We start from the raw sequence: 16,076 nt of genomic DNA on the forward strand, positions 1-16,076 counted from the left end.
TGACCATAACTCTTAATGTTTTCCCTCTCCAAACTGCCTTTAGGGGAGTGATTCCTATATTTCTCACTGGCTCGGATTTCTCTATGACTTTCTCTTCCTTTTGCTTCGTCATCCAAACCTGACCTTCGTCTCTTGTCATGACTTTCTCTTCTTTTGGACTCATCATCATCCAAATCTGACCTTCGTCTCTCATTGTGCTTATCATGACTTACTCTTCTTTTGGATTCATCATCCAAATCTGACCTTTCCCTCTCATAGTGCTTATCATGACTTACTCTTCTTTTGGACTCATCATCCAAATCTGACCTTCGTCTCTCATAGTGATTATCCTTACTTTCTCTTCTTTTTAACTCATCATCCAATTCTGACCTTCTTCTCCCATAGTGCCTATCACGACTTTCTTTTCCTTTTGACTCATCCTCTAAATCTGACCTTGGTCTCTCATAGTGTTTGTCATGGGATTTCCCTGATGTTTTCTCATAGTGGGATTTTCTTCCATTATGCTCTTCATCAGAATCTTCCTCCGAATCAGAACTGTACCTGGATGAAGATTTCTTGTGATGCTTTCCACTTTTACGCTTATGCTTTTTCTTGTGCCCCTTTCTGTCTCCATCTTTACCCTTTCCTCTTTCTTCTACCTGTAAAAGAGAAAACTTTCCAACAAGTCAGTAGCTGTAGAGAAAAAGAAACGCGAAAACATAAAAGAAATCCAATGAAAGCAATTTGAATTGCAAAACACACACAGACACTCAAGCAGGACACAAAACCCTCCATGTACATAGGAAAAAAAGAGGAACAAAATAAACTTACAGATTTGCGAATAAGAGCCATTTTCACAGGATTGTTCTTGATATTAGCAAGGGCATCCTGCTCACGCTGCTTGATGAGAAGCAAAGGGTCAGAATGAAGTTTCCTCCAAGAATCATTAGCAGATTGCGCCTTCTCCTCAAACAGCGCACCAGGAGCTGACGGATCAGGCTTCTCACTAGCACTATTACCAGCTTCAGCTTTGGCTAAAGGCTGCTCTTCTTTCTGAAACGAAACACCATGACCTGAACTGCTCCCTTTCCCTACTGCTAATCCTGATTCATACAGAAACTCCAATCTCTCTTGTCTCCTGCAACAAAATTAAAATAAGTTCAGATCTTCAAATCACCAATCATTTAAAGATTCTAATAATAAAAGTATAAGACTTTAGAACGACCCACAACTTCAAATCACTAAGTCCATCGCCAATCGTTAATTAAACTAATCAAATTACCAGAAAACGAATCTTATAGATTCTACGCTAAAAAATCAAATCGCTAACCCTAATTCCCAAATTAGATACGACAACAAATCAATTGCGATCGTGGGTAACGAAAAAAGAGAAACTTACGGGATGAGGCCAGCCTGTTCCTGGAGAGCGCGAAACTCATTACGCTCCCTTTCCTGCGAGAGCTGGAGACGAAGCTCCTCAAGCTTCTTCTCTTCGGCCTCTTGTTTCTGCTCAGCCTTCCATACGGTCTCGATGTTACGGAGACTCCCCGTATGCCATCCCTTCTTGTTCAGAAATTTCATCCCCATGGCTACTCTCCTCTTTTTGTTTCTCCCTTCTCTCGCTTCAAAATCTTGTCACCGTCTTCTCGTTCAATCGCACAGACTCGTCGAGGGTTGTAAATTTTAATTTGCTCCGTCGCCGTCGTATATACTAAATAATGAGATGAAATCACAACCGTCCGTTTCTTAAAAACCGTGATGATGAACTGATGATGTTATGTTTGGGCCTCCTGTTAATGGGCCTCTTGTTAATAAATAATAATCGTACTAAACCGCATATCTAAGATTATTGGACCCGGTTTAACTTGGTTAAGTCCAATTAAAATTCTCACTGCTTGATGTGAAATTTGTCCCTCGAACTCCCAAATACTCAAACGTCACATCTGTTTCTGCAAAATTCTGGTTTCTGGATAAAATTATGGAAAAGATTATTGACATTATAAGACAAGCGGCGTATTTACAAATTCAGCTAACTACTGTTTCAAACTAAAAAAGCTTTGTTTGTTTCACTAAAGAGTATGCTTCGGAGAAAGCAATCAGAGATTGTGTTATGAAGATTGATTGTGATGCCATAACACTCTACGCTGATGTTTTTCTCACGTCGCTCGCTCCATCATTATCCTCTAACTTTTCTTTTCACCTGTAAAAGACAAAGAACCACAATCCAATAGGTCAGCAGCAGAATCCAAATCAACCACGATTCAAAACCGCAACAGCTCAAAGAGAGAGAGAGAGAGAGAGAGAGAGAGACAAGTGAAGTGAAGTAAAGAAAAAGAAAAAGGTAACTTACAGATTTGCGAGCTTTCTGCTCTTGCTGCCTGATGAGAAGCAAAGGGTCGGAGTGGGATTTGCGCCAAGAATCATTGGCAAAGTTTGTCTTAGTCTTATCATCATCTTTAAACAAGGCACCAGGAACCGACTGCTTCTGCTTCTTGTTCTTAGTAGTAGTAGTAGTAACACAACTAGCATCAGCTCTGGCTCGCTGTTTTTGATTCTGAAACGAAACACCATGTCCTGAACTCTTGGCATTCTCTTTCACTGTTAATAATTCTGAATCATACATGAACTCCACTCTCTCTTGCCTCTTCCTACAGGAATAAACAACAAAACTAAGGTTAATAAACAAAACACTCAACTACTCCCAACAGACACTTAAGATATATTAAGATTCGAACTGTATCGCCTAATTCGGATAATCTTCACATCTAAGGTTAACAAAAACCAATCACTTAACACCAATGCAAAGATTCGAACTTTAATCAATAACCCTAATTTGACTATATTTACCAAATAACCCTAATTTGAACTATATAATATATATACCAATTGAAATCGAATTTGGAAACTAATTAAGAGTGGAGAATTAGAAAAACTTACGGAACGAGACCGGCCTGTTCCTTGATTTCGCCAAACTCAGAACGCTCCTTCTCTTGTTGGATTTGGAGACGAAGCTCCTCTAACTTTTTCTGCTCGGCTTCGTGCTTCTGCTCAGCTTTCCATACTTTCTCAATGTTGCGGAGACTTCCCGTATGCCATCCCTTCTTGTTCAGAAACTTCAACGCCATTGTTGTTTCCTTCTTAGATTTCCTCTGCTTCAAAAACTTCTCATCAAAGGGGTTTTATAATCTCACCGCCGCCTTCAACAAACAACAAAATAAATCAGAGCCGTCCGTTTTCATTGACTTCACTTCATCATTAGAAATTTGGGCCAGATCAATATTAATGGGCCTGTTTAGGACCTATCGCGATAGGATCCCGGTTTACTTTGGTTTAATTATAATTCGACTGAAGTGATTTGATGAAATTTTTGTTGTTGTCGAAAGTTTTGAAACATCCAAATTCCAATTCCTTAAATTGCTCAGACAAGGCTAATGGATCATTGACAATCAGGAATTATTACAAGACAACTGATGTATATATACACATTCAATTGTTATTTGAGGTATGTAAAGAAGACAGATTATGATGAGTTCGAAGCCAAACCGAAGAGAGTAGTAACTATGCTAACTATGGCTCGCTTTTTTTTTTTCACTGTATAAGTAGTAACCTGCTGAGGGAAAAAATCATCAATCCGAAGTAGTGCACTCTTGCTGAACGCATTTCTTCTGGTGCTGGATAAGCTGACTTCTGAGATAGCATTCTTCAATCTGCAGAAGAAAAAACAAACACTTCAAGATTTCATAAAGCAAAAAGGAAACAAAGGGCTATATCCCCAAATTGTATGTATGTGTATGTATACCTGTGATGAATGTGTTTTACGCAGTGCAACTCTGCAATCTTCTACTGACGCTTTTTCTCTGCTGCTTACTCTTGCTAGTTCCGACATCAAGGTCTCCATCTCTTGTGTCTGCAAAATACATCAAAAGAAGTTGTCTCAGTTTCAACAGTTGCTTGTCTAGGAAAAGTTATTAATTTTGTCTAATGTGAAGCACACTAGCTGATTGTATTTTGCTAACCTTAGGCAAAAGATGTCCAATGTTTTGTACAATGCCTTCCATAGACTTTGAAGCCACAGCAAGTGCTTCTGCTAACGCTTTAGTCTCAACCTGGTTTTGAGAAACAAAATCCAAATGCTTAGTACAAAAGGTATAAAAATGGAACAGTATTCTTGCTTGTTGATGAGACCAAAACAATATATACCTTAGTTTTTGAATCGAGAGGTAACCTCAATGAAGCATTTACCAACGCTTCAGTTGTTTCTGATAGTGAAGCTGAGAATTCTTCTTCAAGGACAGCCCATTGCTCCAAAGAGGGAGTCTGCATAGAGTTAAATATAGTTTAGTCACAAATTCTCACATATTTGCTCAAATGTTGAAATGTTAAGATTTTACTTACTTGAGACTCTACAATCTCTGTAACAGCCTTAAGTCTCCGTAAACGTTGGAGTTCTATGCGTTTCTTCTGTACAGAATCGGACAACTCTGACATTTTCAAACCAAGGGAATAAAACATTCTCTGCAAGAAACATCAAATTTACAGTTAAAGGTAGAGAGAGACTTATTGCTACTTCGTCCTAATTCATAAAAATTACCATCAGCTAAGCCACATTCATTTTTAAGACTGATGCTAATGTTTCAAACTTTGATCTATACACCAAACACAACTCTGATATTGTGCAATTCACTTCTAACACTGATGTTAATGTCAAAATCATACTGTTCTATACACCAAACACAACTCTAGTATTGTGCAGTTCACTTCTAACACTGATGTTAATGTCAGAATCATACTGATCTATACACCAAACACAACTCTGGTATTGTGCAATTCACTTCTAAAACACTGATGTTAATGTCAGAATCATACTGATCTATCTACCGAATACAGTTATGAGATTCAATTCAAAGATTTCTGCTAATGTTAATGTTTCAAACTTTACTGGATCTAACATACCAAACACAACTCTGATACTGTGCAAAAGCTATCAAAATTATGATTCTTAAGAGTTGAAGAACAGAAACTGACCTCGGCTTGTGCTTTCTGAGACTGTGTTTTGACCTCAGCATTTGCATTGGCAAATCTCCATTGCAAGCAGCGGTTATAGAGCAGTTTCAGAGAATGAACATCAGCTTGTTGTCCTAAAACTTTCTTCTGCTTCTTTGTATCAGCTTGAATCTTCGAATTAGGAGCCACCGGAGGCAATGACAAACCAACCCCATTTTTAAGCGACAATGAAGCTCTCACTTCTCGAAACATGGAAGCATCGTCGGAACTGAGGGATCGAGAAAGAGGTGAGGCGTTGGGAGTGTTAAATACCTTTGCCTGGTTCCTGATTGTTGACAACAGATCTGAGCCGTTGGATTTGTTACTGTCTTCTTCACCGTCTGTAGAGGAAGATAGGCTTGATCGGAGAAGCCTCGTCGCGGCGGAGGCGGTAAGCAAACGCTGTTGATTAATCCTTGATCTAGACGGAGGCGGCAACAACATCGCCGTCGCTGTTGGAGTGTCGAGACGGTGGCCGTTCTCTTTCAGCGGCTTAGATCGAATCTGCTGCTTAGGGTTTTTACCACCGTCGAGTTGTTGAATTGGAAACGGCGAGTCTAAGCTACGCGCCGTCTCAGTCGGACGATTCTCGTCGCCGTCTTGCATTTTCAACTGCCGTCTCATCCTCTGAGCCGAAGTCGACCTCTGGTGTTGGTGATGATGCAGATCTCCGGCGGCGGAAGAGGAGGAAGATGACGAAGACGACGAGGAAGAGGGAGAGGGAGACATGAACCGTGAGCTAACCTCTCTCACTCTCGGCCGCCTCGTCGACGGTGGAGGAACAGGCGTCGGAGCAGTAATCGCCGGTGTAGATGGATGTGCCATAGATCGGCCGATTTTCGCCTCCATTACAATCGGGTCGGGTTGCTTCATATTCACCGGAGATTTTGGTTCCGATTAGAAACAGGAATTGTTCAAATCGGATTGGAAAATTTTCGAAACCCTAAGACGAAGTAGAAAAGGGGGAAGAATGAATTAGAGAAGAAGAGAGACAATAAGGAAACTAGCCGTTACGGAATGCTCACAAGCGTAACGGTTCTCTTGTCCGTGAATGTATAAACACGATAGGTTTTGTTTTTTTTAATTGCTTTCTCTTAATTAAAAGAATTAATCAGATAAGATAAGCAAGATTAGTATTAGTGGGCCTATTAATATTGGGGCCCAATAAGGAGCGTTGAGTTTTTATTGTAAAGGGTTGTAAATGTGTATATATGAAAGTTTTGAAGGGGTAATTTGCAATTTCTGTAAAACTTTGTACATTTTTTTGATAGACGAAGAAAAGTTGGAGTGAAAATGGTAAAAAGAGTAGACTTTGACTTCTGAATTTTCTTTGTTGGGCAACTCTCATTGAGCTTGCTTGGTACGATTTCTCATATACAGTACTGTGTGTGCCTTGTTTAGAATTAGTTGAGATGACGATAAGAAACTAAGAAGTAGCAGCTATGGAGGATGAGAAGCATAATACTGAAGCCGAGTCTTCTAATGGAAAAGACACTCAATTAGCTTCTGACTTAACCAAGAATCTTGATCTTGCTGAAGATGAAAAAGAAGAATATGAAATGAAAGGTAAAAACCATTTTGTGTTTCTGATTGATCTTTTGGTTTAAGTCTGTAATCATGAGGGGAAAAAGATGGTTTAGTGTGTTCTTGATTATTATAAATTAGATGGGAATTTGGGATCTTATGTCATAAAAGATGCTAACTTTAGAGTTGCTAACTTAAGAGGAAAAGAGGATTGCTAAGTTGCTAACTTTTGTGATTTGTCTTTTCATTTTAGCTGAGGCTTCAACGAAGAAGAAAAAGAAGAAAAGTAAAAGCAAGTGAGAACATTGTTTTTAGTACTATAGATTGTTTTGTGTTTTGCTTTGATGATCTTGCTCAAAAAAAAAGCTGATGATTGTTTAACAGGAAGAAGAAGAATTCTCTTCATCAGACTGATCCACCTACAATTCCTGTTCTTGAGCTCTACCCTTCTGGTGAGTTTCCTGAAGGTGAAATCCAACACTATAAGGATGAGTAAGTTCACATTACCTTGTTGTCTAGACTAGATTCTATGTAACACTTTGTCTTGCTAGCTACTAAGTCTATAATATTGTAATGTAGTCATTTGTGGAGGACAACATCTGAAGAGAAGAGAGAGACGGAGCGGCTGCAAAAACCGATATATAACTCTCTTCGCCAAGCAGCGGAAGTTCATCGTCAAGTTAGGAAGTATGTGAGAAACATATTGAAACCTGGAATGTTGATGATTGATCTCTGTGAGACTTTAGAGGACACTGTTCGTAAGTTAATATCAGAGAATGGTCTTCAAGCTGGTATCGCATTCCCTACAGGGTGTTCTCTGAATAAGTTAGTTCTACCTTTTTTCATTCTTTCTGCATTTCTTTTGATCTTTGGCTCTATCAACGCGGCTCAGATTTACTTGAACTTTCAGTGTTGCTGCCCATTGGACACCAAACTCTGGAGATAAGACTGTTCTTCAGTATGATGATGTGATGAAGTTGGATTTTGGAACACATATTGATGGTATGATCTGAACATAAAACATTTATATCGATTTCTTGTGTCTCTCTATGTAAAATTTCCCACAAAAACAATGATTATTGTTGTTTTGGCAGGACACATCGTGGATTCTGCTTTCACTGTTGCGTTCAATCCTATGTTTGATCCTCTTTTAGCAGCCTCGCGTGATGCAACATATACTGGTATTAAGGTACTCATTCTGTCTCTATGGTGAATGCAGCCGTTCATTCTGTAACGACTTCTACTTTGAAGTTTGCATCATTTTCTTATAACCACATTGAGCTTCTTCCTTTTGCATCTTTTTATTGTTCAATCCAACTTAGTAAGTCCTTTGTTGGTTCAGGAAGCCGGGGTAGATGTCCGGCTCTGTGATGTTGGTGCTGCAATTCAGGAGGTCATGGAGTCTTATGAGGTTGAAATCAATGGAAAAGTATACCAAGGTAACTGATTACTTCAATGGTAGTTTCTATATGGATTAATATCAAAAAGTTTTAACGATGTTGTGTCTTTTGTGGGCAGTCAAAAGTATCAGAAACCTGAATGGGCACAGCATTGGACGCTATCAGATACACGCTGAAAAGTCTGTTCCTAATGTTAGAGGAGGCGAGCAGACGAAAATGGAAGAGGGTGAACTATATGCCATTGAAACTTTTGGATCAACCGGTAAGAACAATTCTCACATATCAAACTACAAGAAATGTAGATTTTGAGAATGCAGCAATAAAGTGGTTGGTCTCTCGTGTCATTTTTTGCAGGGAAAGGATATGTGAGAGAAGACTTGGAATGTAGCCATTACATGAAAAACTACGATGTGGGACATGTCCCTTTGAGGTTACCAAGAGCGAAACAACTCCTTGCTACCATAAACAAGAACTTCTCCACTCTAGCCTTCTGCAGACGCTATTTGGACCGTCTTGGTGAAACAAAATACTTGATGGCATTAAAAAATCTTTGTGATTCTGGCATAATTGAGGTAAACTCCTAAAGACTATGTATATATCCTCTGATCCTTCTGTTCAAGAACTTTTTTTTTAATGAAAGTTGGTTTCTTTGGGTTATTTTGTAGCCATGTCTAGGGCTGGGCAAAATAACCGATAACCAAATAACCGACCGAAACCGAACCGAAAAAAACTAAACCGAACCGAACCGAAATTCTTCAAATACCCGAATGGTTAGTAAAAATCTATATCCAAACTAACCGAAACCGAACCGAACCGAACCGACAATTAAATGGTTAACCGAAATATCCGAAAACCTAGAAGATATCAAATATTATATACTTAATATTATGCAAAACTATAAAATAAACTTAAAATATAAATTATTTCTAGATTCAAAACAATTAAATATTTTAAATAATCAATATATGTAAATGTTATTATTTTGAATTTACAAAGTTAAATACTATTTTGTAAAATTGAATCAATATTTTTCCCTTTTTTGTATTTTTGTTATTGTATATTTGGTTAATTTTGGTTATATTCGGTTAGTTTTGGTTATATTTGGTTTATTTGGTTAATGTTAATATAATTTATGTTAGTTATGGTTATTTATTTAAATAACCAAACCGAAACCGAACCGAAAGAAACCGAACCGAACTAAACCGAAATTTCATAAATATCCAAATGGTTACTATATTACTATATCCAAAATAACCGAAACTGAATACAACCGAACCGAAACCGAATGGTTAACCGAATGCCCAGGCCTAGCCATGTCCTCCAGTTTGTGATGTGAAAGGAAGCTATGTTTCTCAGTTTGAGCATACCATCTTGTTGCGGCCAACTTGCAAAGAGGTTATTTCCAAAGGAGACGATTATTGAAATAGCTTATTTTTGCAGAACTTAGTTTGCTTCTGGCAAATGGTTTGTTGTCATTCTAATTGTTCTTGTTGAGTTTTGTAAGTTTGCAGAACTTAGTTTGCTTCTGGCAAATGGTTATTTCCATAATTGATTTTTACTTTTGTGTGTGTAAAATGAAAAATGAAAAATTTATTAGACAAAAAAATACATTGTTTATAAAAATAAAAGATCTGGAGTAGGTAGTTATTTATATAATAAGATTTTACACACATTATATTGCCGAATTGTTTAAATAATATAATGTAAAAATTGTTTTAAAATTTTGCAATTTTCTTTTATTGTTATTTATTTATTTTGATAGATGAAGAAGTTATGCGATTTGCAAGTTAGTAAACGATCCAAAATAGATTATCGCTTTGTGAGACCTACACAATTTTTTTTTTTAAACTAGGGATAAAATGTTGAAAGTTTTTTTTCTTTGATATTAAAAGATTCACTAAACAACCTCAAAAGTCAAAAGTTTGGTAACCCTAAAAGAGAAAATCCGATTCGGCTGGAAGTTTTGATTTAGTCAAGCAACATCTCATTGAGATAGTCGTCCATAAACTGGAAAACAAGTTGTAGAAAATCTGATTCGGTCATCCCTGGAAGCTCTTCTTCTTTAGCTTTCTCCAAAATTTCCTCTACTGGAGACTTCTGGTCCCATATTTCCCTGGACATCATTCCTCCAATAGCTGAAGCAGTAAGTCCTCTTCGTGATCCTTCCTGCAGAAACCTGTTGAAATTATCAGTGTTCTAGCAGTCTCCAGGGGAATTTCTAAGCCACGGCTTTTCAGCAGTGTAAGATACGACTCTTTATCAAGTGTCCTGATGTTACCTGGTTGAAATTATCAGTGTTCTAGCAGTCTCCAGGGGAATTTCCAAGCCACGGCTTTTCAGCAGTGTAATATCCGACTCTGCATCAAGTGTCCTGATATAATCTTGGGTCTTTTCAGAGTAGGGTTGTTTGGCTTGTGGCCAATTCACCCACTCGAAAGTGCAGTCTTCGAACTGTTGCGATACAGAAGTAAAGTTAGAACTGTTGCGATACAGAAGTAAAGTTAGAAGTAAATTTAGTTTCATGAAGCTGCAAAAAGTAGAGAAAGATTAAAAAAACACTTACGCTGCTAGGTAGGGTGTAACCATGATCTATGGGTACAAAGATCATCTTTCCGTCTTGGTCCCTTGTTCTCAGAATATTCCCAACATGGCGATCTGCGTTGGCCAATCTCAAGTCCAACACAGAAATTTTTTGCACCTCTTCTACTGGAAAGGTATCTAGACCAAGATCGTCAAGGCTTCCTTCATTCTCTACAAACATTTGTAGAGAGCCACGCTTCGTTTTCAACCCATTGCCATTGGGATTATGAAAACCAATATGACGACACTCAACCATCACGGTTGGAGGTACACCAGAAAAACCGTCATGGTCCAAAAGGTAAGCAGCTACTTCCCTTAACGCACCTTCTCCCACCTTTGTGCCTTTCTTTGCACCTTCTCCGTTTTTTGAAACCTCTAAGCCCCGTGGGTTGTTTGCAGCCATTGGTTCCTCATCACTGGGCTTGAAGACACCAACTGTTTTGCCCGATGAACCCTTCATGAAATAAGCTCCACCAGTGCCTTCTTTTGACAGCTCCGGAGTGTTTCCAGCTTTTAGTCCATCGATACAAGACTTAATGAAATCTTCAATGTCCTTCTTCAATGGCTTAGCAGATATTAGTATAATAAGATCCGAAACAGAGTCATCTTTTATGCTGATGTGACTCGAGTCCTCCAATATCTCGGGTGTATCGTCTTCTCCCTTCAAACAATAGCCAAATATAGCACAAGCATCAGAAACCTAGTACATGTCAAGAAAAGTAGAGAAGACAATCTAAAAACCCTAAAAAGCAAATTGTTGATAAGTTCATATGTACCTCAGAAGAAACCCAAATCTCATTCTCCAGTTCTTCTCTTACTGTGGAAGTTGTGGTATTGATAACACCACAGACCTAATTTTCAAACTCTGGTAAGTATAGGCAATTACAAAAAGAACAGAATCAAAATCCTTAGCCAAATTAGCACTTGCCTTTTGTGAGATTTGGGAATGAATGCTTTGCGGAGCTTCCTGTTCTCTCCAAGAAAGACCTCTCCATGAAATACCCTGAAACATCCATTCAACACCTTAGATCATTCCAATCAATCTTTCTGCACCAGTACAACTGTGATGATGGTAAGTAGATAATTTTACCTTTAAGATGAAGGTATTCCTAAAACTCTCAGAAATGTAAAGATCCCTGAAGGTCAAGTAAGTTGCTAAGTGATTGAAGCTGCCACCGCACATCACTTCTTCACTATTCATCATTTCTTCAAGATTTATGGACCACAAGGAAGTGAAATGATCTTGGGGAAGCAACACTTTGGTCAACTTTGGGAAAATATTCAGGAGAAAAGATCTTAAGCGGTCAAGGATTGAGATATATTCAGGGTTCCAGTACTTGGGGTTTTCTGAGTCTGAGCATGATTCAAGAGACTCAGACGTCTCTAACTCGTTCTTAAAATATAACTTTTTTGTAGCTGCTGACTCGAGCTGTCTCAAAAGTGGAGAGTAAGATGAGTCTGGCCGAGAAAAACCCCTGAAACTTTGCGCTTGGATGGTCACGTCTTTAGGATGGTTTAAACGAAACCACATACTCATTGCTCTAAAATTGAGTGTATCGATCACGAGGTGAAAAGCATGCTGTGAAGGATCCTGCCAAAAAAAGAGTGCCCTTGTAAGTTTAAAGCATTAATTCTGGCAACTCTCTTGAGTCTTAATTACTAGTGATTTTCTAACACCTTACCTGTGCGTTCATGACTGTGGAACGAACAACAACTGATGCAACCAACACATTGTCAGAAAAGAGAGCATAGTGGAAAAGATCTGGATTCTCTACAGCTGTTTGTAGCATTGTTCCCAACATGTCTGTAATCATCTTGCAATCACATAGCTGGTTGCTTCCTCCAGCCAGCACTTGGCCCATGCCTCTAATAGTATCAAGAACTCTGCAACAATAACAAAAAGATTAAGATCAAAGTGTTAAGAGGACCATTTCAAGACCCTCAAATATACAACAAAATGACATTACCTCTGCTGTTGTTGGTCAGTATTGGCCGAACCTTCTTCCTCCAATGATGGGTTGGCGAGTTGTGTTCCAAGTTTATGATGCAAGGCCAGATTGTTCTGCATCTTCTCCATAGGCTTAGCACAATCTTTTGCATATGATGGCACAAGGAGATACAACAGCGGGTCATCATTTCTGCAGATGTCATTAGTAAGCTGGTCCTCCAACTTCACATCTTCTGGTAATTCATCATTCGATGGTTGAGCCCCTCCTCCTATCCACGTTCCAAGACCCAAATAAGGAACAAGTTGGTTCTCTTGCTCCTTAAAACATCATGTGAAAGGTACCAACACAATCATCAGTAACTTAGTACACTAAACGAGAAACAAAAGCCAGATTATACCTCAGAAGAACTCTCGACTTGATCTTCATTACCTGAAAGCGTCGAAGTTAGCACAACAGAACGCAATTTTTTTGGCCTCTTACAATAAAATTTCCCGAAATCACAAAGATAATTACACAAAAACTGCTTTCAATTTTGCAGAAACCCCTCCGATAAAACCATGAATGCATAAACCTACATCTAATCAAACGAGAAAGAAGCACAAATAGATACTAAGTGAATCTCAGGCAAAATAGATGATTAAGCCATAGGAAAGAGATGATTAAGCTATAGGAAAGAAGTGATTCTCGGGGAGAAACACAAAGAAAAGATACTCGGGGAGAACACACAAACCTAACGACGACGACGACGCGAGGAGGACGAGTGAGGAGGTTGCAGTCAGCAAACAGAGAGATGCTAGAATCACGACTATCATTCTTCCATTGAAGCTCTTAAAGCTCTTTCTCAGCTCAGATCTCGAATCCATGGCTAAACCCTAAGAGACGATTGAAGAGAAATGTTGCTATTTTCTGATTACCTCCAACAAAAATGAGACAGTGTTTCAAATCAAAATAGCAACGTACCTATCTGACGGCGTCGTTTCAATGGGAACTCGTGGAACAATGGCGAAAATAACCTTATCCTTTCTCTCATGTAATCAAACGTCGCCGTTTTAGTCGAAGATGTAACAGCGTCATATTAAAGCTGCAGGCAAAGTAAAATGGCCAAAATACCCTCTATTCTGTCACCGTATTAACAAGCTTCCACGTCCCGAGTTCGATGCTCATTGGTTGTCTAAAAGTGTGCGTGTTTTTTTTTTTTTTCTTTTTTTCTTCCTTCCGGGTTAATTCACTTTTTCATCTTAAAAAATATACTATCACACAGTCCTAATCTAAATTTAAATATATAAATATCTTATATAACATCTTATTATATATGTGATATATCTTAGCCTTAGGGTAAGAGCATAGCAAACCCTAACCCGACATCTTATTAACCCTAACTCCGCCTAACCCGACAAGTTATACGGAGAAAAATTGAATAAGTTCATGAACTCCTTGCACTCAGATCTATTGGCAATTATACTAGCGAGGTTACCGATTAAGAGCATCACAATTTGCAACTTGGTTTGCAAGGAGTGGAAGTCAATCGTGGAATCTGAGTTTCTTCGGAAGCTTTTCCTTTCTCATCATCAAAACTCGCATTCTTCTTGGTCATTCATATGCAACGAACCTAACGAAGAAGTCTTGGCTCACTACGGATGTGAAAATTGGGGTCTTTCACGATCTCTTGGTTCTTACATCTCTTCTTTCCTAACCGACGAGTTCCAGAACCACAAAGACCATCCAGAAAACAAATTAGTTAGAGTCGTGGCTTACACGGATGACGGATTGATTTTGGTATGTTTGTTATCTGACTCCCTCGGGAGAACCTACTATGTGGCTAATCCGATTTCACGACAATATGTGAAGATCCCTCCTCATCCTCGGCCTCCTCATATCCGATTCAGACACGTACCCTCCGGACTCGTCACAAAAGTTGAGAACGGCGTCCTTTTAGGTTACAAAGTTGTTGTGATGAATGCAAATTACATCAGGGATGTCATAGAATTACTTATTTATTCATCTGACACTGGCTTGTGGAGTTTCACCACTCTCCATTCTTCTCTCCTTTTGCGCCGTATTGTTTGGCACAATCCCGTTAACTTGAACGGAAGCCTTTACTGGCTCGGTAACAAGCAGTGTAATCCTCATATTCAAGTTGTTGTATCACATGATTTCTACGCTGAATCTGATCTATGCCAAGTTTTACATTTCCCCGACATAGATAACAAATCAGAATTTAAAAGACCTTGCACAACTTCTCAAGGGTTTCTGATGTACATGAATGTAAGTTTAGAGCTCAAGTTAAGTATATGGAGGCTAGAGAGCGGGGAATGGAAATTAGTAGCTCAAATATCTCCAAAGACCGCTTTCGATTACATTACGCTGACAATAAACCCTTTTGATTCTAATACAGCCTACGTGCAGAGGAAGATGCCTCACTGTTTGGCATGTGCTAACTTGCACAAAGGCAAGTTTGGGGATCATAGCAGCGACGACAGTGGCATTCTAAGTTTTGCTGGCGAGTGGGATAACGCGGTAAATGGTCACTATTCAGCATATGCCACCTTTTCTCTCCCGCGTTGGCTCTATCGGATCCCTTCCCCACTGTCTTGCAGCAACGTGTGAGAGGCACGACACTTTGCTTCTTGTTTCTTTCCTAATTATTTTTAGTTTCTTATGTAAGAGGATCAAGGATCAAGTTTTTGGATGTCGTTGTTTGATATAGTTTGAGTATTTTTGTCTAATCAATGTCAGTAAAAATATATTAAATACTATCAATATATATCCTTGGATTGCCACAGTCCTGATGGCTCAAACTAGTATATCTTGTTATGATGATTATAACTTTGTGAAGAGAAGAGACGGATGGTAATTTCTGTCCATACTACTAATAATAAAACATTGAACCATCGCCTATATATTCGAATACAAACGAAACTCAATACAACTATATTCTTTATCTATGTTTCCTTAAGACTCGTAATTCGTAAATTTGTATAGAGTACGTAGAACGTACCCACATGTTTTTAACCGTTGATATCGATCAAGTATATATAACTAGAAACTAGCCCACGCGATGCATGGTTTATGTATGTATTATTAACTTGAAATATAAAATGAAATAGTTATTCAATTATATATAAAACGTACACATCTAATTGTTAATATATGTCTTAAAAAAATATATTCATAATAATACGGTTCAACTACAATTTTGAAATTTATATATGTTATATAGTGTTTCATAGAAGGGTGATGAAAAAGAAGAAAGTTAAAGTACATATTAATAAATATTTTTGATTACAATGTATTGTTGAAATTATTTAAACAGTATGTTACTAACTTAGGGGGTGGTATTGGTTTGAGATTTATGAAGATTTTTGAAGAGTTCAACAAAATCATTAAAAATGAATAAGTGAAAGATTGTTAAAGATTGCTAAAGAGTTTTGTTGATTAGTTTTCTAAAATCTTGTAAAGTCCTCCAAACAATCCCTGTATTTTTATGATACTTTCCATGACTTTATTTTGTAAAGAAAGTGTCTAAAATCATGAACCAATAACATAATAATTGAACTCATTAACAATCCTAGACTCTTTTGTTTTAATTGAATAACACAAA

The 16,076-nt window shown here is 38.2% G+C and overlaps 6 protein-coding genes across 8 annotated transcripts in view; 2 read left to right on the plus strand and 4 right to left on the minus strand.

Moving 5' to 3' along the window:
* Positions 1-1,708, minus strand: part of LOC104788774 (pre-mRNA-splicing factor CWC25 homolog) — a 4,867-nt gene extending 3,159 nt beyond the window's left edge. The window contains exons 1-3 of one of the 2 annotated variants that reach the window (XM_019245642.1): positions 1,379-1,708; positions 811-1,117; positions 61-638 (exon numbers count right to left, since the gene is read on the minus strand). In XM_019245642.1, the coding sequence (XP_019101187.1) occupies positions 61-638; positions 811-1,117; positions 1,379-1,566 (1,073 nt within the window). In that variant the 5' untranslated portion in view covers positions 1,567-1,708. Of the gene's footprint in view, positions 1-4; positions 639-810; positions 1,118-1,378 lie in introns of both variants that reach the window. The other variant, XM_019245643.1, reaches the window with a different exon arrangement.
* On the minus strand, positions 1,959-3,164 carry LOC104784917 (pre-mRNA-splicing factor CWC25 homolog). The gene is made up of 3 exons (XM_010510022.2): positions 2,917-3,164; positions 2,330-2,627; positions 1,959-2,179 (listed from the first exon to the last, which is right to left on the minus strand). Exons 1-3 carry the CDS (start codon positions 3,102-3,104, stop codon positions 2,156-2,158), a joined length of 510 nt encoding a protein of 169 aa, XP_010508324.1. The 5' UTR covers positions 3,105-3,164; the 3' UTR covers positions 1,959-2,155.
* LOC104784918 (protein ENDOSPERM DEFECTIVE 1-like) lies at positions 3,394-6,030 on the minus strand. 2 transcript variants are annotated; one of them, XM_010510024.2, is made up of 6 exons: positions 5,005-6,030; positions 4,375-4,440; positions 4,180-4,296; positions 3,996-4,085; positions 3,779-3,886; positions 3,394-3,686 (listed from the first exon to the last, which is right to left on the minus strand). In XM_010510024.2, exons 1-6 carry the CDS (start codon positions 5,893-5,895, stop codon positions 3,606-3,608), a joined length of 1,353 nt encoding a protein of 450 aa, XP_010508326.1. In that variant the 5' UTR covers positions 5,896-6,030; the 3' UTR covers positions 3,394-3,605. The 2 variants fall into 2 exon arrangements, with proteins under 2 accessions (XP_010508326.1, XP_010508325.1); XM_010510023.2 differs by having other exon boundaries at positions 4,375-4,494.
* Positions 6,322-9,506, plus strand: LOC104784919 (methionine aminopeptidase 2A). Its single transcript, XM_010510025.2, has 10 exons — positions 6,322-6,588; positions 6,800-6,842; positions 6,931-7,038; positions 7,126-7,371; positions 7,457-7,548; positions 7,641-7,735; positions 7,889-7,985; positions 8,065-8,208; positions 8,301-8,518; positions 9,258-9,506. Exons 1-10 carry the CDS (start codon positions 6,465-6,467, stop codon positions 9,366-9,368), a joined length of 1,278 nt encoding a protein of 425 aa, XP_010508327.1. The 5' UTR covers positions 6,322-6,464; the 3' UTR covers positions 9,369-9,506.
* On the minus strand, positions 9,740-13,421 carry LOC104784920. Its single transcript, XM_010510026.2, has 10 exons — positions 13,206-13,421; positions 12,873-12,904; positions 12,494-12,792; positions 12,209-12,410; positions 11,617-12,117; positions 11,455-11,529; positions 11,303-11,377; positions 10,510-11,187; positions 10,225-10,397; positions 9,740-10,122 (listed from the first exon to the last, which is right to left on the minus strand). The coding sequence occupies exons 1-10, from the start codon at positions 13,336-13,338 to the stop codon at positions 9,915-9,917; spliced, it is 2,376 nt and encodes a 791-aa protein (XP_010508328.1). The 5' UTR covers positions 13,339-13,421; the 3' UTR covers positions 9,740-9,914.
* Positions 13,901-15,082, plus strand: LOC104788776 (F-box protein At3g28330-like). Its single transcript, XM_019245162.1, has 2 exons — positions 13,901-14,259; positions 14,362-15,082. The coding sequence occupies exons 1-2, from the start codon at positions 13,901-13,903 to the stop codon at positions 15,080-15,082; spliced, it is 1,080 nt and encodes a 359-aa protein (XP_019100707.1).

This window comes from Camelina sativa, chromosome 5 (assembly GCF_000633955.1).
Source record: "Camelina sativa cultivar DH55 chromosome 5, Cs, whole genome shotgun sequence".
In the NCBI taxonomy this organism is placed as follows: domain Eukaryota; kingdom Viridiplantae; phylum Streptophyta; class Magnoliopsida; order Brassicales; family Brassicaceae; genus Camelina; species Camelina sativa.